Source organism: Lampetra fluviatilis, chromosome 27 (assembly GCF_964198595.1).
Source record: "Lampetra fluviatilis chromosome 27, kcLamFluv1.1, whole genome shotgun sequence".
NCBI classification, from domain to species: Eukaryota; Metazoa; Chordata; class Hyperoartia; order Petromyzontiformes; family Petromyzontidae; genus Lampetra; species Lampetra fluviatilis.
This window is the reverse complement of record NC_136301.1, coordinates 12,564,644-12,587,638: the sequence shown is the minus strand read 5'-3', so window position 1 is coordinate 12,587,638 and position 22,995 is coordinate 12,564,644. Positions and strand designations below refer to the sequence as shown.

General features: G+C 55.5%; 2 protein-coding genes across 3 annotated transcripts in view; both read right to left on the bottom strand.

Annotated features, from left to right (window-relative positions):
• The window catches only part of SNRNP200 (small nuclear ribonucleoprotein U5 subunit 200), a 62,758-nt gene extending 60,501 nt beyond the window's left edge, over window positions 1-2,257 (bottom strand). Inside the window, exons 1-2 of one of the 2 annotated variants that reach the window (XM_078869268.1) lie at window positions 2,240-2,257; window positions 804-855 (exon numbers count right to left, since the gene is read on the bottom strand). In XM_078869268.1, coding sequence (XP_078725394.1) covers window positions 804-848 — 45 coding nt within the window. In that variant the 5' untranslated portion in view covers window positions 849-855; window positions 2,240-2,257. Of the gene's footprint in view, window positions 1-803; window positions 856-1,285; window positions 1,425-2,239 lie in introns of those variants that run through there. The other variant, XM_078869267.1, reaches the window with a different exon arrangement.
• A 5,480-nt stretch (window positions 2,258-7,737) lies between these two features.
• On the bottom strand, window positions 7,738-21,527 carry LOC144942502 (uncharacterized). The gene is made up of 7 exons (XM_078869362.1): window positions 21,468-21,527; window positions 15,599-15,942; window positions 13,965-14,013; window positions 11,187-13,397; window positions 9,734-10,870; window positions 8,905-9,640; window positions 7,738-8,487 (listed from the first exon to the last, which is right to left on the bottom strand). Exons 2-7 carry the CDS (start codon window positions 15,936-15,938, stop codon window positions 7,738-7,740), a joined length of 5,223 nt encoding a protein of 1,740 aa, XP_078725488.1. The 5' UTR covers window positions 15,939-15,942; window positions 21,468-21,527.
• Between the last annotated feature and the right edge of the window lie 1,468 nt (window positions 21,528-22,995).

The window sequence follows — 22,995 nt, the reverse complement described above, 5'->3', positions numbered from 1 at the left end:
CTCCACACGATGGTGATGAGGATGATGAGCCACTTCGTTGTGCTATGATTTGTGTCCAGGTCGTTTCTGAAAAAATAACGAATCGCTCAGTTGGCCTTACCTGGTAAAATAAAAGGCGTAGTTTGTTTATTTTTAGCGATTTGCTTACCTTTCCTATACCTTTGCACCCCTATCGGTTTTTTGTTGTATTGTTTGTTGATGTAACTTTCTTACACGCACATACTGGACATTTGTGAAAAAAATCTTTATAGCTCATCGTATTTCTCCAGGATAAATATTCTGATTCTCTCGCTCGCACTCCGTTCATCGACACGGAACATCCCAATGCCGAGTCAATGAACCTGCGAATGACACAATTCGGATTGCACACAGCAGCATGTGCAGCAACATCGCCAACCTACTGCAAACGTTCTGCCAGGACCCTCGTGAAAGAGTCTTGCGTGATGAGGCTGCTCTCAATAACTGCAGGTTACACAGCCGCACGTGTCGCTGGGCTCAACACGGAGGTGGTGCAGCACGACACACGCGGCATGACGCCCCAACACGTGCGAGCACTGCATCATTAACACAACGCTTAGCACGGCGTAAACAAATCACACACCAACACAACAATTGGCGACATAAGCATCCTCGAGAATGAGAATTAAACAAACCAATTCACAGATTACCGGTGTGGAATCAAGAAAGTTAATTCGCCTTCCGTCTTCACAACTCTCCCCCTCCACATCCCATCAGCCACGCGGCCTCCTGTGTGTAGCCTGCTTATTTAGTGGCATGTCCCCGCGTCCCTGCGTATCACTCACCGCTTTGTACTCATACTGGAGACTGCGGGCAGTCACGTCCGCCATGCCTCAGCTGGAACGGGAGACAACGAAGAAAAACGGAGAAACGGGGAGAGGCTCAGGGGGAGAGACTACGAGGGGGAGGCTGAGGGGAGTCACGCTCAGGGGGAGAGGCTCAAGGCGGGAGGCTGAGGGGAGAGACGCTCAGGGGGAGAGACACCGAGGGGGAGAGGCTCAAGGCGAGAGGCTCAGGGGGAGAGACACGGAGCGAGAGGCTGAGGGGGAAAGACGCTGCCTCCGATCCGCGCTCATTCACGCGGGAGAGCTGCGACGACGCCAACACGATTTCAAGATGGCCGCCTCACGTGGTCCGCGCTCTCGCCTCCCATTGGCTGCAATTGCAAGCGCGCAGGCGCCTCGCGTCTTTCCGTCGGCCACCACTGCGCAGTCAGAATGACCATATTCCCCATCCAACATGGCGGCCCAAGTGTTCCAACACTCACCCAACATGGCGGCCCAAGGGTACCAACATTCACACAACATTCTAGATTTGAAGCTTTTGTGACTGCAAGTATTCATATTCTCAGGTTTTTACGGTAAAGTCACGTAGGTAAAAAATTTAAATTCTGGGAGGTCTTGCCGCCGATGGTTTTAGAGAGGGACGTTTGGTTGGTTCAATTAGGGAAGTCGAACTCGTGATGATTTTGTTGGGTTTTGTCGTTAGGCTATTAGTAGGATCGTTTTTAATTTTGGAGTAACTCCCATCATTAAGTAGGTCCAGGATTTTGTTGTTGTATGAATCTTTATCCATGATGACCGTGGCATTGCCCTTGTCTGCCGAGAGGATGACTATATCATCTCTCTTTCTTAGGTCCGCGAGTTCAGAGCGTTCGTTTTTGCTAATGTTACTAGTGGGTTTCTTAGCATTCAGCCAAATACAAAGCTAACCTGATTTCTAAATTCAACCTCCTATCTAAGAAGAAACCAGAGCCACACATCACAAAGCTGGATGTTAACAAGACCGTTATTAATCAGAGTAACATCCCAATTTCTGACAATCTAAAAACGGTACTGGCCAAAGGACTACATTTCGCCGTCACCCCTAAATATATACCAGTAGAGGATGTGATTTCTCAGATTGATGTTGCCCTCAGAGGCATAGGACACATCCATGCGGATGTAGCAAGAGCTGAAATAGCCACTATTCTTCAAAATGCTAAGAAACCCACTAGTAACATTAGCAAAAACGAACGCTCTGAACTCGCGGACCTAAAAAAGAGAGATGATATAGTCATCCTCTCGGCAGACAAGGGCAATGCCACGGTCATCATGGATAAAGATTCATACAACAACAAAATCCTGGACCTACTTAATGATGGGAGTTACTCCAAAATTAAAATCGATCCTACTAATAGCCTAACGAAAAAACCAACAAAATTATCACGAGTTCGACTTACCTAATTGAACCAACCAAACGTCCCTCTCTAAAACCATCGGCGGCAAGACCTCCCAGAATTTTAATTTTTTACTTACGTGACTTTACCGAAAAAACCTAATACTCACACAACATGGCGGCCCAAGGGTACCAACACTCACGCAACATGGCGGCCCAAGAGTACCAACACTCACGCAACATGGCGGCCCAAGGGTACCAACACTCACGCAACATGGCGGCCCAAGAGTACCAACACTCACGCAACATGGCGGCCCAAGAGTACCAACACTCACGCAACATGGCAGCCCAAGGGTCACCGACACTCACCCAACATGGCGGCCCAAGGGTCACCGACACCAAACATGGAGACCTACTCTGGTGATATTTTAGTAGACGTGAATGTTGATGTGTCGGGTCGCCATGGCGACTTTACGTCAGTCTTCCACTTGGTGCACACAATATTGACTCGTCCTTATTGATTATACGCTGCTGTTACATTAGCAGTGGTGCAAAATCAAATATAACTCAATACGGGCCCCATGGCGTAAACAAGTGAAGTCTCTTGACTCGTATCCACTCGACTACCTCTCTGGCCTTTCTGTGCGCTATGAAGGGGCATTGTCCACAAAAACAAAGACTCCCCGTGTAGCCTTCACAGACTGTTGGGCCAAGTGCCGTTCACGAGCACCTATGAAGGACGGCACGGCACACGAGGGGGTGAGTGGCCAGCACCACGCCCGGCCGCCTTTGTCTCCCCAGTGGCAGCGATGTTTACACACCGCACCAGGTACTCATTTGAGGCTGAGTCGACCTAGGGGAGGCCCAGGTCCGGGCTTCAGCCCCCCCCCCCCCACACACACACATACGGTGTCATGAACAAATGTGTGCAGTACGACGCCTTCCGCCACGGCAAAGGTGAATTGTGAGACACGGTGAGGCACGTTGAGACACGTGGAGATACTGTGAGACACGGGGAGACATTGTGAGACACGGGGTGAGACACGGGGAGACACTGTGAGACACGGGGGAGACACGGTGGGACACGGTGGGACACTGTGAGACACGGTGGGACACGCTCCGTGCCGTGCAAGGTGCCGCCCTCCACCTCCAAGCAGCCCAGGCACCACGCAGCGGACGTCGTGAATTGTCATTATTAAAGCCACACCAGGGTGTGAACACAATAATCATCCGATGTTTTCCATCCTTTTTTGATCGTGACAAAAAGGTATCCCGTGCATGTAACTGGTGGACCCCGAGCTCTCCGTGTTGTGAGACTGGCATTGTCTTTGTTCTGCTTCAAATCAAGATTGTCTTTGTCCTGTGGGTGTTCTCTGGCCTGGCGAGACGGGGCCATACAGAAGGCTGTCTGCGTGGTTAATGCAGACTTGATACCTTGCAAAACGTATCTTACTTGCTGTTCGATCATCTTAACACCTGTTTTATTGCTAGAAAGGGTCAATAAAACTATTATTTATTAAATAACTTTTGATCCTTGCAAAAAGCTCGCGTAGATACTCCACAATCAGCTTCAAGGGGTGGTGCAGCAGTCGGTCATTAGATTCGTCTCGCACGGTCACATCCCGATTCACCACATCACTTTTAGTTACCCGAATTGTACCACTCAGAACACTTGTTTTGAATGGAGCTGTGCACTCAATTGAGGTTTCATCTCCATTTGAAGTTTTCGTGACTGCAGAGATCCATACTCTTTGGTTCTTTACCGACAGAACCAAGGAGTAGGCAATTGAGGTTTAAATTTCGATTTGATATGTAAATTAATTTGTCAAGGCGCTCTCCTCCTCTAACCCAGCTTAAATATACGCTGCCAAGCTTGGTGGTGTTCATTCGGACGCTGTCTTTCCAACAGACCTGTTCTTCACCTGAGGACGGCTGCTTGTGTTGTGGCCGAAACGTCGTGAGAATTTTATTTTGTTTTATTTCCATTATTTTATTATTTCCCTTCTACGTGACTTTACCGAAAGAACCAAGAAGAAAATTGAGGTTTGTTTCTGCGGAATGCACATCCGTGGCTCTTCAAAAACAGATCTTTCGTGGCTTATGAAGATTTAGAGGAAGATTTTTTTCACGGCTGAATTTGATGGGTGGGTAGATCAGGACAAGCGGCACCACCCCTCCGCCCTACATCGTCCAGTTGACTGGTCACTTCATGGCCACCGATGGAGGCGCGTCGACAGGCCAGGATGATGCCACGTGCACGCAGCTCCTTCCCCATGCTGCAGCAAATGACAGCTGGCACGCCACTCTCCGCGACGACGTTCAGGGGCTTCTGCTGCTGCGCCTCGATGAGGATCGTACTGACCGGCGACTGCCGTGCTGTCCGGTACCACCCCGGCTGCGACGCAGCAGTGCACACGCTCGTCCTCTGTGGCAACCGCAGCAGCTAAAAGACCAGCGATTGATTCACCAGAAGCAACCGCCGGGGAGACCATAGGTGCCCCTGTAAACGAGGTCATTCCCGCAGTGCCTTCCTTGGCGGTGGTCAATGCCGGGTAAAAACATCTTTGTTGCCGTCTTGCCATTGCGGCGGTGTCACAAGCGGCTGCCACACACGCAGCGGCCGTTTAGTCGCTCAAAGTAATCTCATTTCTTGCTGCACCAGCAGCGCCAAAATTAACAATTGGGCGCTATGCAGAGGTATTGATTTAAATTATTACAAATTGTGTATACTTTATTGTGCACTATAATACAGTTTGAGAAAAATTCCATAAAGAATAAAACATCCTGTTTTCACTGCTTCCTACCTCTAACTGTACTATGAAAAAATTGCAAATCTAATTTTTTTTTTGCCTGCTACCCAGGTCTGTGGGTAGCAGGCTAGAGAAATGAAGTGTCAGGGCCCAATCCCTCTGTACCATGTTCCGTGCTCCTTGGGCAATTGCTGAAGTTATGAATAACTTACCTCCAGGAGACGGTGACATTAACGACACGGGGGGAGGTTGGGAATAAATAAATACACCACGCACCGCTCGCTGAACACCATCCACCACTCAATGCTCACCATACACCACTGAACCATTCACCACTCAGCACACATCCCTCACCATTCAATACAACCGCCATTCGCCACTAAGTGGCGGTGACATCACCATGGCACTTGTGCCAGACTCGTTGTTGTGAGCATCGACTGCCTCCAACTACCCAAACCTCCTCCACAGAGGACGATCTTGACACTGCTGGTACGGAGCTCCACATCCTCTTGTACTATATTACACCATCTCTTTTCTAGCCCGTGCTGTGCCCGTTTAGCCCCCTCCGTCCGGCCGATGGGCATGGGGGCTACATGACCCAGCCACCGATGGGACTTTGTCCAGATGTTTCAAGGATTTGTTAGCTCCTCACAAAATCCAGCCTGGTTAAGCCCAGGATGGATTGTAAGCAAGCCAGCCTTAATGTTTCTAACCACTGAAGATGTTCGCAAGCATAGAGAGGGGAGTGCATGACCATGGCCGAGAAGACCCAAGCTTCATGTGGAGCAACAGACCAGGTAACTTCCACACAGCGTTACGCGGCCGATGAAAAGATAATGCCGATCAACTGATTCGGAGACCTCTGCTGTCAAAACGGAGCTGGTCATAAACACACTGCCCAGGTATGGACAACTCTCCACTCTCTCCACAACTGCCCCATCACCAATTGGGAGTTGTTGGGGTGGAATGTCTGATGGTACAAAATACCCAGGTAGGTGCTTAATTTTGGTGGGGCTGATGGTAAGGCCCCACATCTTAGTGGCACACTCCAGGTTCAGCAGCAGCGCCTCAAACTCCTTCGCTGAGTGAGCAGCAATCACCAGATCATCAGCATATATAACATGGTTGACCAATAGGGAGCCATCCCTTGACCGCACCCTGGCATCGATCAGCCTCCCATTGAATCTGTACCAAATAGAGATTTTTTTTCGGTACAGCCACCGAAGGCTTAATGAACTACGTAGTCGAAAAATATGTTATATGTGGGAGCCAGAGGACATCCCTATCGCATTGCCAAGTGAACAGGGAATGGCTCCAACTCCCGGCAACGTAGTTTTACCCAGGCCTTCCCACCATCATGAAGGTCCTTAATGATTGTGAGCAGAGAGTCAGGGACTCCGAAAGCATGACAAAAAACCCAGAGCCCAGGCCTATTCATGGTATCTTAGGCCTTAACCAGGTCAATACAGTAGAGATGTAGGTGTCTACACCTCTGCTGTAGCAGACGGATCAAAAATATGGCATCTGTGCAGGACCGCCCAGGCCTGAAACCACACTGAGGCTCCGCAAACCTTTCCTCAACGTGCCTGTCAAGGCGATATTAAATAATACTGGTCAACACACTTTTTCTGGCATAAGGTATTCCAACGGTTTTAAGGTAATTTTAGGGTGCTGATGCCACATCTGGCATCAGTTTTTGTCTATCACATCAGGTTTTTGAGATATCAAATATTGCATTTTTAATAAAAACTGCAGAAGAAAAATATTAAATAAATGTGGATATCTACATAAAATGATATAAACACTATCCTAAAAATACAGCACCATATTTTAACACTAAAGCAGTCACTGACTCGCAACAACTTGCAATCATAAGTGACAAGAGTTAATTTCGGGTAAAATCAATGAAAACGGGGTATGCCGATAGCATAAAAAATGATGTGATAGAGCAAATCTGAGATCAGATTTGGAATCAGCACCCTGAAATTAGTCTAAAACAGCTGCAAAAGTCCAGGCCAGAAATTTTTTTTTTTGTTGACCAGTGTATAATCCTTGCCAGGACCTTTCCCGGCACAGAAGTCTGCGCAACGACGCCACCCTCCCTCAGCAGTTTGCTTGGGAGATCATCTCTGCTCAGCCTTCCAATCACTCCAGCCCAGGTGCCAGTATCATGACCCACTCGGGCATTAAAGTCACCCAACAGGATGAGGGGCCACTTACGCTCGCACCTGTGACAGGTCATAGAAGGCATCTGACTCATCGGCCTTGCCTATATCCCTCCACTGATGTACATCTTTGGTGGGGGCATAAGTAACCACCACCACTCCTCACCTCTGGTTGATGGGAAGGCAAGCCCACAGTAGCCTGGGGCTTATAGCTTCCCGCACCTCACCGCCACTCACCGCTCACCACACACCATTCGCCACACTCCACTCACCATTCACCCCTCACCACTCAATATTCATCGCTCGCCACTCACCACTCACCGCTGACCATATACCACTCTCCACACTCCACAGAGGGCTCACACACCACATTGTGGCTTGACCTCTCTCATCTGTGCTTCTTAATACAATGTGAAACGTACGGCACAGCGCGGTTATTACAGTGCGGCCCGGAGTTCATAAATAGAAAAAAACTAAATCGCGGCACCGACGTGACTTGCACACAGTGACCGTTTCACGTCAAGACAGGTGGGGAAATCAACCGGCGGGTCTTCTCCGCGCTGCGATAGATGCCACACATCCACCTCGTCCGCCCACTGTGTGCCCCGTGTCCACCGGCGAGTCTCTCGTCACCGAGCGGTGCCAGCTCACCGCCCCCTGCGGAGGACGGCACGGCCAGCGTGGGCTGCCAGCATCTCCTCCTCGGCCTTCCTCTTGCGCGTGAGCCTGCGCGGCGACGCCTCGCGCTCCCCTGAGGGTTCCACAACCTCCCAGCCACGCTGCCTTCCACCAGCGTGCCTCGTGGCCTTCTCGGCATCCCGCGCAGTTTTGGCGGCGTCCCCCCGCTGCGTTTTGGTGCCGCCGTCGCCAACGCCGCCCCCCCCGCCCACCCCGCGGTCTCCGCCCGGCTTCCCACAGCGCCGCACCAGCCCCGCCCCCGGCGCCCCTCGCCGGACCGTCTCCGCCTCCTCGACGGTGCCGTGGGCCCTCGCGCGAGCCATTCTCTCGCCGCCTGGCGAAGCATTCCTCCCGGCGTGTCTCGTGGCCATCGCAGGCCCCGCCCATTGCACGGTTTGCCGATCGTCGTCAACGCGAATGCTGCCGCCAATGCCGCCGCCAATGCCGCCGCCAATGCCGCCGCCAATGCCGCCCCTCGCTGCCGCAGGCACGGCCGTCTCCACGGCCTTTGCTGGCATCTCCCGGCGCTTAAGCGCCGCCGTCTCGGCACCGCGCAGTCCTTCCCGGGTGCCGGTGACGACGACGACCCCAACATTTGCCGGCGCCCGACGCGTTCTTCTCGTCTCGGTGGGCCCCACGGTGGGGACGTCGCCTCCACGGTTAGCGGCGACATCGCCGCCGCCGTCGCTGCCGGTTCCTCTTCGCACCGCCGGCACAGCCTGCGGCACACGGAGCATAAGGTCAGGAAACTTGCATTAGGCTCAACGACAATATAATCGTGCACTATTCGTGCGATAATGACCCTTTAAAAACGTCGTGGCACTGAACGACGATTTTAAAGGGGCGCATTATTGCAAAGCTGATTGCATAGGATGCGACAATTGTTTGGCTTTGTTCGTGTCGGGTGGTGGAAGATGAAACATGGCAAAAGTTTAGCCAGATCATTAAGTGGCTTAACCCAAAATTTTATTACGAATGAATTTGGCCGTGTAAGACCTACTACGTGTCAAGTAAAGGCCTAGTAACATTGCAACACTTCAAACCCCGCTTGAAACATCGCTTTTAAAATAACAACAGCGCGCTCACGACTGATGGAAACCGCGCCGCGCAATGCTAACCCCTCCCTGGGGCCGCACCTCCTCCTCCTCGTGATCGACTTTCCCCATCGTCGTTGTCGTCCGCAGTCGCCTCCTTGTTGAGTCCGCCCCCTCCTCCTGCTCCTCGTTCCCGTGACAAGGGCCTCCCCTCCTGGGGAGACCCTTGCCCCTCATGTGCTGGTACTTGCGGAGGATTCGCGAACTCTCCTCCTCGCCCCTCCTCCTCCTCCTCGCCGCCGCCCTCCTCGTCGCTACCTCCGCGGTGGGGGGCGGTGCCACCTGACCCCTCCCTCTAGCCCGCACAGCCCCCCCCCCTGTCCCCACCGCCGCCCCCGCCCGGCGCGTGGGCTCGTTGTCGGCGAACTTCTTGAGGTGTTTCCCGACGCGGTCGTCGGCGCCGACGCGGGCGCCGGCCGGGCGACGCCGGGGACTCCCCGGCCCCTCGTCCCGTCGAGGCCTGCGCGGGGCCCGCGCCGATCCCCGTGGGCCCCGGTGGCGGTGCGCCGAGCCCCCTTTCGCTCCCCGGTCCGGCCGGGCGGTCGCGGTCTCGGCGCCGGTCCCGCTCGGCCTCGCGGAGCTGCCGGTGCTGCCAGAACTGCCGCCGCCGGCGGTCGTCGTCGTGGTCGGCTCCAGGAACCAACGGCGGACATCCGACACGCGAAGCGGCCGGCTGAAGAGGAGACGCACGGCGCCGGGGCCACGAGTTGACCAAACCACGCCGTCTACGCCGCACGAGCTACCGGCGCTGCTCACCGCGCTCGTGCCCCCCGAGTCGCTCGCGCCGCACGCGGGGTCGTCGTCGGCGTCGTCGGCGTCGTCGGCGTCGTCGGCATCGTCGTCGTCGTCGTCATCATCGTTGTCGTCGCACGCGCCGTCGACGATCGCGCCGCACGCGCCGTCGACAATCGCGCCGCACGCGCCGTCGACGATCGCGCCGCACTCGCTCCCCACGCTCGCCCCAGCACCGCTCGCTTCACACGCGCCGTTCACGCACGGCAGGCCGCTCGCCGCTCCGTCCACCGCACCGCTCGCCGCTGCCCCCGTGTCGCCATCCCCGCGAGCGCACGCGCCGGTGGCGTGGCTCGGCGGGGTGGCGGTGCTCGGCTCACGCTCGGCCTCTGCTTCGGCGCCGTGGGTTCGACTGGCGGACGGCGGATGGGCCGGCGCCGTGACCCACCCGGCCGCCATGTTGTGGTAGCGCTCCGTGAGCGCTCGCAGGCGCCGTGCGCAATCGGCGGGAATCCAGCGGGCGAGCAGTGCCTCCACATCCTCTTCCTCATCGTCCTCATCGTAGTCGCCCAACTCGTCGTAATCATCCTCAAACTCCTCCTCCTCCTCATCGGAGCTAAAGTCACCGCGGGTGCCCGCGTCTTTGTCCGAGTCGTCGTTTGGCACCGGCGATGCCGGGGGAGAAGGGGGTCCCCCCACACTCCTCTTCGCCGCCACGGTTTCCCCAACCCCCCCACCGGCTTCCCCGGAGTCGTGCCGTCGCCCCCGCGCCGCCCTGACGATGTCCGCGTCGGGATGTGGCGCCGGCACGGCTGCCACCGTCTCCACCGAGTCGAGGAAATCGCGCCACACGCGCCCGTTGCGCGTGTCGGCCATGGACAGCAGCTGAAGTTCGTTGCGCCGGCATTTCTTCCTCTTGTCGTGCGGCGACGCCGGTTCCCGGCGCCGCCTGCGACCCCGCGCGCGGAGCGCCGCCGCTTCGGCGCCGTTGCCCTCAACGGACGCCCTGGTGAAGGCTACGGCGCCGGCCGCCGCGTTCGCTTCATCCTCCTCCAACCACGACGACGGCGGCGACGGCGGCCGCGGCGGCTTCGGCACCGTCGCAGGGGGCCGCCAGGCGGCGTCCGCCGGCGCCCCGAGCCGGCGTGGCACGGGGGCCTCTCCGCGCCACCGCGTCTCCGGCGCGGTCCGAGCGGCGTGCGGAGCCGTCGCGGGGGGGAGCGGAGGAGGAAGAGGCGGGGGAGGGGACGGGGGGGGCGGGCGCCACCGGCGCGCCCTCGCGCGGGCGGCGGCGATGCACAGCCGCCCACAACGGCGCCTCCCGCGCCGCCTCCGGCCCCCGCCCTTCGACCCCCTCCTCCCCCCCCCGCGCCGTTCCAGGGGGGGTCGCCCCGCCCTCGCCCCCTCCCTCCTCCCCCTCCCCCCCCGCCGCCTCCCCCGCGTCCCCGGAAGTCTCCGAGTGTTGCCCGCTCACCGGGCACGGTGTGGCAGGAGCTGGCGCCGTCGCCGCCGTCGCCGCTTGCGTCTCGCGGGTGGAGTGCGCCCCCTCCCCCTCCTCCTCCACCCCCGCCCCCGCAGGGGATCCCCCACACCCCCCTCCACCGCCAGCCTCCCCGCGGCCCCCTCCCGCGCCAGCTCCCAGGGAAGAAGATGGCGCCACCTCCGGCGTGGGCGGTGGCGCCGCGTCTCCTCCCCTCCTCCTCCTCTCCTCCTCCTCCCTCTTCACTTCTGTCCCAGCTCTAACCAGCGGCGCCGACTCCTCCTCCTTCACCGCCGGAGATGCCGGTGGGACGGGAGAGCGGTTGGCGTCGGCGAGCGAGTCTGTGCTGGGCAAATGGGAAGGCTCGCCGGACTCGGCCGTTGGCGCCAGGGTCGCCGCCGCCGGTGGTGGTGGTGTCGGTGGAGCCGCGCGGTCGAGGAACGACGGGGAGACGCCATCACCGTCGGTCGCCGTGAGCTCGGCGGCCGGCATCGATGGACCGGCAACAACAGCGGCGGCGGCTAACCGTTCGGGCGGCACCATCTGGCACGAGGAGGCGGGCGGAGCTCGAGCCGAGGGGGACGCCGCGATCTCGGCGCTGGCGCCGACGAGACCGGAGCCTCGTGCCGTCTTCCTGGCATTGGTGGCGGCGCCAGCACCGGCACGGAGGCCACGCCAGCTCCTCATCCTCGCTCGCGCCCCTCGCTCCGCCCGCGGTGGGGGCCGAGCGACGCGGGCGCTGTCCTCCACTCTCACCACGTCGTCCTCCGAGGGTCCCGCCGGCACCGGTGGCACCGCTGTCTTCGAGATCTCCCCACCCCCGCCGCCCCCCGGCTCGTTCTCCGACGGCGCCTGATGGCGCTCGCCAGCAGCGGGGAAGAGAGCGCCGTCGGCGTCGTGGCACGACGCCGGCGGCGTGCGCCGGCGGTGGTGACCGCCGGTCCCCGTTCCGGCACCGGCGTTGTTGGGGAGCGAGCGACTGTTATTGTCGGAGAGCGCGCGCCGGCGCCCGACGTCAGGGACGCCGATGAGCGCCGCCCGCGCCACGCGCACCGTGTGCACCTCCCACGTGCCGCCGGCGCCGCTCACGTGGCCCCGCGTGCTCTTGCGAGCCGAGCGCTTGCCGTAGCACCGCACCGGCGACAGCGGCGGCGCCGGTACCGGCGCGGGCGCCGACGCAGCCATGGAGACGCCGGCGTCCGCGGGAGCCACCGCGGCGGCGCCGTCGTCGCCGTCGGCGCCGTCATTCCCGGAGCCCGCCGCGTTCTCCGCGGATTCGCCGGCACCGTCGCCGTGGGGGTCGACGGGGCGGCTCACGTACACCACGTCGCACTGCGCCGCCTCGCTCGAGCTCGGCCGCTCGTAGCCGCAGCGCCGGTGATGGTGGCGGTGGCGGCGCCGGTGCCGCTGCTGCCGCTGCTGCTGCTGCTGGAGGAGGAGGTGCGGCATCGAGGAGGTGGTGCGGGCGCAACCCGGGGCCAACGATTTGCGGGCGGTGCCGGTGCCGGCGCCGCGGCCCAGCCCGCCCGCCCGCGCCTCCGTCCCCTCCCCGGCCACCGTCACCGCCGCCGTCCTCCGCCGGCTCTTCTTCTTACGCTTCTTCGCCGAGCGCTTGCCGGGCGCCGTCGATCCCTCCGCGCCATCCTCCTCCGTGGTCGCCGCCGGCCCCTCGACGACACCGGCCGCCCCCTCCCCCTCTTCCGCCTCGCCGACGCCGCCCGGGAAAGAGGAAGGCGCCGGCGGCGGGTCGACGGGCCGAGCCCCGGCCTCGCTGGCACCCCCCGCATCCGCTTGCCGCGCTCGCAGCGGCTGCACCGCCTGCACCGGCAGCCACGGCGGCTGCCCCGGTGTTTGGAAGTGGATGGGCGCGGCGCCGCCTCCGTTCACGCCGAACGGCGCCGTGGCCCGGCCGCCGGAGTCCTCCTCGCAGAGCCGCGCGGCGACGCCGCCGTCGCACGTGGGGCCGCCGGCCAGGCCGGCGAGGCCGGAGGGGCCCCAGCCGAGCGCCGGCGTCATCACCAGGTCGGCGGTCGGCTCCCTCGAACTGCCGGGCACCGGTCCCGGCTCCTCAGCGGTGCCGATCGTTTGTCGAACGACGGCGGGACCGCCGCCGGCAGCGGCGATGGCGGCGCGGGAGTTGGTGGCGTAGCGGAGGAGGCCCAGCAGCAGCCGCTGGTGCTGGCAGCACAAGCGCGACAGGAAACCCTCGAGGGGGCCGCCCCCCACAATTGGCACCGGCAAAGAGCCGGGGTCCGGAACCGAGAGCGACATGGGTTTGGAGCCGAGATCCGGAGCTGCCGGCATGGTCCACACACTAGGGGTCCTGGGAGCGCAAGCGGGGAGGGGAGGGATGAGGGATGGTGAGAGTGTGTGGTGTGCGGACGGTGTGTGCATGGTATGTGTGGTGTATGTGTGGTGTGTGTTTACGTGTGGTGTATGTTTGTGTGGTGTGTTTGTGTGTGGTGTGTGTTTACGTGTGGTGTGTTTGCGTGTGGTGTGTGTTTACGTGTGGTGTGTTTACGTGTGGTGTGTTTACGTGTGGTGTGTTTACGTGTGGTGTGTTTACGTGTGGTGTGTGTGTTTACGTGTGGTGTGTGTGTTTACGTGTGGTGTGTGTTTACGTGTGGTGTGTGTTTACGTGTGGTGTGTGTTTACGTGTGGTGTATTTACGTGTGGTGTGTGTTTATGTGTGGTGTGTGTTTGTGTGTGGTGTATTTACGTGTAGTGTGTGTTTACGTGTGGTGTGTGTTTGTGTGTGGCGTGTGTTTACGTGTGGTGTGTGTTTACGTGTGGTGTATTTACGTGTAGTGTGTGTTTACGTGTGGTGTGTGTTTGTGTGTGGCGTGTGTTTACGTGTGGTGTGTGTTTACGTGTGGTGTGTTTCCTTCACCTATGTGTTGATGATCTGCACGTCCGTCTGGAAAGATCCAGGGCCTCATCTGTTGGGTTGAAGTCAGAATCACAAAACGTATGCACACACACACAAAAAGACAGAGATCTCCCCAGTAGCCTCTTGAGGCTGTTGGGGACAAGTGCTGTTTGCGAGTACCCAGCCCGCCATGGCACAAGAGAGGGTGGGTGGCCAGCACCAAGCCCAGCCACCTTTGTCTCGCATATGATGTTTACTACACACTGCACCAGATACTCATTTTAGGCTGAGTGGAACTAGGGGAGGGCTCCGGGCCGGTTCAGATATTCCTTACTGATGTTGGCTTGATCGGTAATCGAACTTGGGTTGCCGGGATTGTAGCGCAGTCCGGTAACCACTGCAACACCACTCCACCGACACAACACACCTGGGTTTAACCAAGCACCTTCGATTTAGCATGGTCCTCATCCGATTAGCATGGTTGGCTACATACGGTGCGCGCAAGCAATTCAACATACATACAGTTCAACATACATACAACCACAGCCGCCATTCACCACTAAGTGGCAGTGACAATGCTTGTGCCAGTCTCGGTGCATGTTGAGGCTACGTAGTAGGAGTATGAAAGGCTTGCTGGCAGAAGCTCACAGGACAGACCTAGGTGCCATGAATTGACTCACTGGGATGACTGGCAGATACACAAACTGTGCTCCCCACTGTGCCACCTCCGCTGCGTTCGTTGTTGGAGGGCGACTGTCTCCAACTTCCCAGTAGCGTCCTTCACAAGCCTCCTCCCCCACAAAGACTGATCTTGACACAGCTGGTATCAGTCATCCACAAGTCCAATCAGCTCCACATCCTCCTATATTACAACAGTCAATCTCTTCCCAAACCCGTACCGCACTCATTTAGCGCCCTCTATCCGGCCAAACAGAAGCTGCTTGGGCATGCGGCGGCTGGGCATGCGGGCTACATGACCCAGCCAATGCAGCCTTGCTTGCCAGAGGAGCTCACCGACGGAACTTTGCCCAGATTTTTCAAGGATTTGTGAGCGTCTCACACAATCCAGCTTGGTTAAACCCAGGATGGATCGTAGTCAGGCTAGAATTTTTCCAATGCCGATCGAACATTCCACGTGACCAACCGCAGTGGTTTCCTGCTGTTTCTGGGGGACCCTGAGGTGAGGGGGTACAGTCTTCTGACTGCAAAATGGGGTTTGTCCAGAAGACATCATAGACACCTGTCTCTCTGTGTTCTCTGGCACAAGCTTATTTTTTCTCCATGATTTAACCTAAGGTGAAGAGATTATCAGCCCCTTGTGCACAAATATCTCCCTGTAGCCTGAAGAGTCTGTTGGGGCAAGTGCTGTTAAATAGCACCTACGAAGGCTGGCACAGCACACGAAGGGGTGGGTGGCTAACACAACTCCCGGCCGCCTTTGTCTCCCCAGTGGAAATTTTTACACATCACACCAGGTACTGGTGGCCGAGTCGACTTAGGGGAGGCTCATGACCGGTTAAGATATTCGTCACTGGTGTTGGCCACGAGTGGGAATCGAACTCGGGTCGCCGGGCTCCCAGCACAGCGCGCTAACCATTGAGCCACCGCTCCCCACACACACACATACTCAGAGACACTTACACCCACACACTCACCTGTCACCCTGTCCTGGGAGCTCATTGAAAGATCCAATGGAGCCTCCTGCTCCTCCATGTGCAGGGGTGGTGCCGGGGGAGGTGCCAGGAACGTGACATCACATGGGGGCGGGGCCATGTGTGTGATATTACACGAAGCCAGGTACAGAGGCGGACCTTGTGGAGGGATGTCACACCCGGCTAGACCAATCATGTCGGCCGGATCTGGGTAAGGGGGCGGGGCAAGGTAAGGGGGTGGTGCCGGGGATTCGGCCTCCAGGTCTTGAAGGGGCCCCCCCTGCTGTGAGGAGAGGGGCATCCCCCGCTGTGAAGTCATCGAAGTGATGAGCTCTGGCTCCATTGGCCTGCAGAGAACAGAGTCCACCATTACTCAGCAACACTCGCCAAAAGTTACTAACGCTCACCATTACTTTCAAAATCAGTTGCCTTCTGCCGTTTGGGTTTCCTGCAGCGCAACGTCAATCTTTTCTTGATGTCAACACTTGGCAGGCACGTCGCACTATGCATGCGAGAGGCCTTCCACGTTGAGTTGATACACTCGGAATGGAGGTCCTACTCGGATAGGATTTACACTCTTATTTGAAATCGTATATATGAACGTTTTTCAAAAAGGCCGAAGCGATGATATTAGTCGTGCAATGAGACACTTAAGAAGTGGTGGGCCACATGAATGCTACCATTTCTCCCACCTAACACTTGTAAAAACTCACCAATGCTTATCATTACTCACTAAAGCTCACCATTACTCACCACTTTACCATCAATCATCATGATTCATTAACACTCCCAGAAACACACTCACAAAAATCCTGACCAACGTTTAACACTATTATCTATGATTAACACAATCATAATCTGTATTCATCCTGGAGAAATCTATAAAGTTATTCGTCTCTTTTTCACAGATGTCCAAAAGGTGGGTCAGAAAGTTACACTCGCCATCTCACTCATCACTGCTCGCCACTTATCCCGGGCACCCATCCTCACTCACCAATGTTTCCCTGCAACTCCGAGTAGCACGGTTGGCTACGTACGGTGCAATAGAAGTTCAACATACAAACATAAAATGCACGCCACTACAACAGGACTTCGATAATCTTCACCTTAATTTCCTAAAGCTGGTCCTCAACGGTAAAAACTCCAACGTTGTTATTCTCCAGGTGTCCCAAACCTGCCTCACCACCTACGTACATCGTGGCTCTGGACTCGAACCTTGTTGAGCAGACCGACAACTTTAAATCTCGAGGCATTATCCTGGAATTTAAACTGTCTTCGAGACCCATATCGACCACATGGCCAACAAAAAAAATGGATTCCTATACAGAAACAAACGCTGTATTCCACCTCGACTCCGTTTCAATAAAGTTAAAGCCCATATTCTTGGTTCTTTCGGTAAAGTCACGTAGAAGGGAAATAATAAAATTATAAAAATATATATATTTTAATCTTACTATGTTTTATTTTTATTATTGTATTATTTCCCTTCTATGTGACGTTACCGAAAACACCAAGAATATGAATCCATGCAGTCACGAAAGCTTTAAATCGAAATTTAAAGCCCATATTTGACGACTGTGACACCATTTCCCGCCTATCTTACTAATGTACATTAAAAGGTCTCATTCAATGAAACCACTCCGCTCTCTGTGACGCCCCCCCCCCCCCCCACAAAACTCGTCATTGCAACCTGTACATGAACTCAAGTCTGTCCCCCACACTGGACATCCGCAGAGCTGTCTTCATCCTCAAGGACCACTTCGTTCCTCTCCCTCCCATAGCCTCAGAGGTACCTCCTTATTACTACTAAACAATCCATTCACTAAAACTTTGTTTGGTAAAAAGAAAAAGTTACGTGTTGATGCGACACGCTACAAACTCTTGCCGCTAATCTAAAGCTCCCTCTCTTCACTTGCCCTCTTTATTTTTATATTCAACCAACACACAGCATAATTGCAAATATACCGAACTTATTTCTGGCGCCTCTTGCTCCTACGTTTGCATCATCTCTTACAATTGGCGTGTGCTTATATTTCTGTTAAGACTAAAATATAGGAGTTACTCTCGCAAGTGTACCTAACTTTCTCTGGCGCCTCATATTACATTTACACGTTTTTTTTATTCAGGTGTTAATATACAACCGTTAAATATTCATTTGTAAGTTGTGCAATCATCTTTAAGGACAGTGTACTCGTTCTCTGCACTATTGGTGTATTACTTTGTTGTGTGTGCTCATGCACCACGGATCTCCTTTGTAAAATAGCCAGGACAATGGATAAACAGGATCATCCATGTAACAAATAAAATAAACTCAAACAAAACCCTGAATCCAAGACCCTTAACCCAGGAAGCTGAACCCAGGACCCTAAACCCATAGCCCTAAACATAGAGCCCTAAACCTAGAACCCTATACCCGGAGCCTTCAACCCAAGACCTAAAACCCAGGACCCTAAACCCAGGATCCTAACCCAAGACCATAAACCCAGCTCCTATAACCTACGACTAGAAGTCCAGCACCGTAAAATCAGGTCCATGAACCATAAACTCAGGACCTTAAACCCAGCACTCTAAAGCCCTCAACCCAAGACCCTAAATTCAGAATTCTAAATTATTTGACCACAAGTCCGGGACCCTAGACCCTCATCACTAAACTCAAGACCCTAAAACAAGGACCATAAACACCAACCACTGGAACAATCATACATCACACAAAGCACATAAACACGACCATACACAACCTCTTCAACCACAACCGTGAACAAATGTTCAATGACAAGCACGACATGTGCACAAAGCAGAATCGTAAACCACAACCAGACCAGTGTAACAACACCTTCTACAATCTTAATTTAGGAGCTTTCGTGACTGCAGGAATTATTCTTTGGTTCTTTTCGGTTAAGTCACGTCTAAAAATAAAATAATAAATTAAAATAACATATTACGACGTTTCTTTAAACGTTTCTTTAAATTTTATTTTTAGACGTGACTTAACCGAAAAGAACCAAAGAATAATTCCTGCAGTCACGAAAGCTCCTAAATTAAGATTGAACCACTTCTACGGGGAAGTTTTAAGCTTATCCTTTTTCTTTCTGGCTATTTGTTCTCTCTGCCTGTGTCCTCTCTTCGGAATTTTCACACTTAAAATTCTAACTTAGCAAATTTTGAAACACGTAATCAACCAGGCTATGCGTTAATTGTGTGTTAACCGACTCTCTGTGTTGTATTACATCACATTTCGATATTTTGCTAGGTTATTTAATTTTCGTGTGCCTGTCTCCTAATTTTCAATTTTGCGTGCCCCTTCCACATTGTCATCTTACTTGCAACAGGAGTACGTGGCCGTACACTCATTGATATGCTAATTCTCTCTGCCCCCTCCCTCTCTCCATCCCTGCCCCCCCCCTCTCTATATTTAAGGGACCGTCACAGAAACGACCCCTCTCTTTGTGCCGATGTGTGTCCTCTTGCTGTGTGCCGTTGTGATGTCTGTTTGCTTGTATGTCTGTCTATAGTTTTCTAGTTAGATTTTTGTTGCTATTTCTTTTATACCTGATGATGATTGCTTGTGTTGCAATCGAAACGTCGTAATATGTTATTTTAATTTATTATTTTATTTTTAGACGTGACTTAACCGAAAAGAACCAAAGAATAACACCTTCTACACACAAATACAACCGCTCAAACACAACTACACACCCACATCACCAACCACAACGACAAACACAACGACAAACACGGATACCCTAGTTTTCCTTCCACGCAGCAGCCGTGTCAGAGTGATGGCGGGCTGACTTATAGTTGCTCAGTATAATTTGTCATGATTGCTGAAATTGACTCAACACCCTAAACGGACCCCTAAGCCCAGAATCCTAAACCCAGGAACCTAAACCGAAGCCCCTGAACTGAGGACCCTAAACACAGAAACCTAAACCCAGAAAGCGTAACACGGATCCCTAAATCCAGGCCCCTATACTCAAGTTGCTAAACCCAGTCCCATAAACCCAGGACCATGAACTCATGTTTCTCAACACGAACGTAAACCCTGCATACTTAACTCCGGGTTGCAAAACCCCAGAACTTTAACAAAATCAGGAGTGAATTTTCGAGTTAAGCCCACTGAGCTAAGAAGCTCCTTTTGAAGGCAGACTCCAAATCATCTCATAATTACAGATTTAAAAACACACTTAATAATAGCAATTATGTTGTAAAACTGCATTCACACTGAAACCCAGGCTCTAATCCAGAACCCTAAACTCACGACCAGAAACCCAGGCCTCTAACCCCGTTTACTTGGGTCTCTTACCCCAGGTTGTAAAACACGGGTTCCTAACCCTAGGTCTCTTAACACCACGATCCAGGTTCAGGAATATGAACCCACTTCCCAGGTCTCCACACCCAAGTTCATAACTGCGCCGACTCGGATCCCTAAACCCCGATCCAAGGTTCCAAAACCCGAGACCTCGGCCACTACACCAGGGACATGGGCCCCGAAACCCAGGACCGAGATCCTTGGGGCCTTAAACCCGGAGACCCGGGACCCTAAACCCCGATACCTGAGACCCTGAAACATGGGCCCTTAAACCCGGGCCTCGAAACCTGGGCCCTTAAACCTGGGGCATCGACACCCGGGACACCGACAGCTGCGCCCCCTAAACCCGGGACCACTAAAACCGGTACCCTGAGACCTGGGCCCCTAAACCCGGGGCCCCGAGACCTGGGCCCCTAAACCCGGGGCCCCGAGACCTGGAACTCTAAACCCGGGGCCCCGAGACCTGGAACTCTAAACCTGGGACCCTGAGACCTGGAACTCTAAACCCGGGACCCCGAGACCTGGACCTCTAAACCCGGGGCCCCGAGACCTGGAACTCTAAACCTGGGACCCTGAGACCTGGACCTCTAAACCCGGGGCCCCGAGACCTGGAACTCTAAACCTGGGACCCTGAGACCTGGAACTCTAAATCCGGGGCCCCGAGACCTGGAACTCTAAACCCGGGGCCCCGAGACCTGGAACTCTAAACCTGGGACCCTGAGACCTGGAACTCTAAACCCGGGACCCCGAGACCTGGACCTCAAAACCCGGGGCCCCGAGACCTGGAACTCTAAACCTGGGACCCTGAGACCTGGACCTCTAAACCCGGGGCCCCGAGACCTGGAACTCTAAACCTGGGACCCTGAGACCTGGAACTCTAAATCCGGGGCCCCGAGACCTGGAACTCTAAACCTGGGACCCTGAGACCTGGACCTCTAAACCCGGGGCCCCGAGACCTGGAACTCTAAACCTGGGACCCTGAGACCTGGAACTCTAAATCCGGGGCCCCGAGACCTGGAACTCTAAACCTGGGACCCTGAGACCTGGACCTCTAAACCCGGGGCCCCGAGACCTGGAACTCTAAACCTGGGACCCTGAGACCTGGAACTCTAAATCCGCGGCCCCGAGACCTGGAACTCTAAACCCGGGACCCTGAGAACTGGACTTCGACATCCGGGACCCTGAGACCTGGACCTCGACATCCCGGACCTCTAAACCCGGGACCCCTATCCCGGGGTCTATCCTCGCGCTACAATTCGCAGTCCACTTCAGCTGCTCCGAGCGCGTGCCACCGCCAGCTTGCCTCCCATTGGCTGCTGGGCGACCGCCGCGAGCGCCTCGTCTAATGGGAGTCGCCGCCGCGCGCATCCGCTCTACGGGATCCAAAGCAGCGGCCGTGGGGCCCAGGACGCGCGGGGCCCGCGGGGCCGAGTCCCGCGGGCCCCGGGGGCGCGACCCCCTCGCCGCGACCCCCTCGCCGCGTCTCCCTCGCCGGCCCGGGCCCCCCCACTCGCTCACTCTCCCCGCCACGCGCGCCTCCGCTCCGCCCGCCATCAGCCTCACCAGCCTCACGGTCTCCTCCGCCTGCAGCTCCTCGGGGCAGGCCGCCCGAGTGACGTCACGACGCAGTACGCGGTGACGTCATGCCACGTAGGATTTACGTGGTGGCGTCACGCCACGGGCCGTGCCAATGCGATGACGTCACTCCACCGTTCGACGTTGCGCGGTGACGTAACTTCACGCGCGGACTTAACGAGTGACATCATTTTACGCTTGTGTGGTGACGTCACTCACCGACTGGACTGACGTGTAGTTTGTAGGTCGGGACTGGTTTCGACATGCAGCGTCTCATCAGTAGCAGAGCCAGGCTCGCTTGATCCCATGCAGGTGAGCTGCCCAGGTGTGTATAGACAGGCACTGGTCTCATCAGTAGCAGAACCAAGCTCGCCTGATCCCATGCAGGTGAATTGGCAGATGTTGACAGGCAGCGACTGGTTTCGACATGCAGTGTCTCATCATGAGCAGTCAGGCTCACTTGATCCCATGCAGGTGAGCTGCCCAGGTGTGTATAGGCAGGCACTGGTCTCATCAGCAGCGGTCGGGCTTTGCTTGAACCAATACTGATGATCTGCCCATATGTAAACAAAGGCCCCTCTATGTCGTTTGCCAGTTCGCCTTAGAACGTCGCTGAAACTCTGAGCGACCACTTAACGCGGCAGCTTCGAGCGCCCCAGCCACGGCAATCTGAACAATTAAAAACGCGTTGTCTTTAATTAATTGAAACCAAGCTCTTTTTCAGAAGCGACTTCACCACAAATGACAGCTCAACGAAGTGGCTTATCACGTGGACATTTGTGGCTTCCAAACTCTAAACGCGTGATGTTGATTCTAAATGTGGAGGGGGAAACCGGAGGACCCGGAGGAAAAAAAAGACCACGAGCACGGGGAAAGCGAGATACGCAAACTCCAAATATACAGCAGCAGGCGTCAGGGTTGAGATCGTACCCGCGCCCTTCTGCATAGCAGGCGAGGCAGTTAACATTTCGCCACCGTGGCCCCGATCAGTCGGCTTTTATTGGCCAAAAGAGTTTTTTTTTTTGGGTTAGATCACGGAAATATGAATGTCGTTAAACCCACCACCACGCGAGATAGCCAATTAGTAAAGTTTGTCACGGAAACAAAACGTGGAAGTTAGTTACGAGTTCAGCACACCGGTTATGTGTTGGAGAGTACACTCACTACAACATTTACAGAGTACCCTGACGTTTCGCTGGTAATTGCAACCGGCATCATCAGGAGACAGCCAGAGTTGTGGAGAAATCCTCACGTTTTTTGTCTTAGAGGGGAGTAACTGTGACGTCGTCACTGAGAGCCAATCAGGTGCGACGACCAAAGTGGGGGCAAGGGGGGTTAATGTAGTTGTGGGGGCCACGTCCACCCCACCGCCTTCGCCGGGCAGGTGAGGCGCGATGTCTGCCCCTTCCACTCCCTCCTCCACCGCGTTGGTCGGCTCCCGCCGGGCCCCCGCCGACCGCGCTAGCGCCCTCTCTGAGGGACATACTCAAGCTGCTGGCTTACAGCCACACGGAGT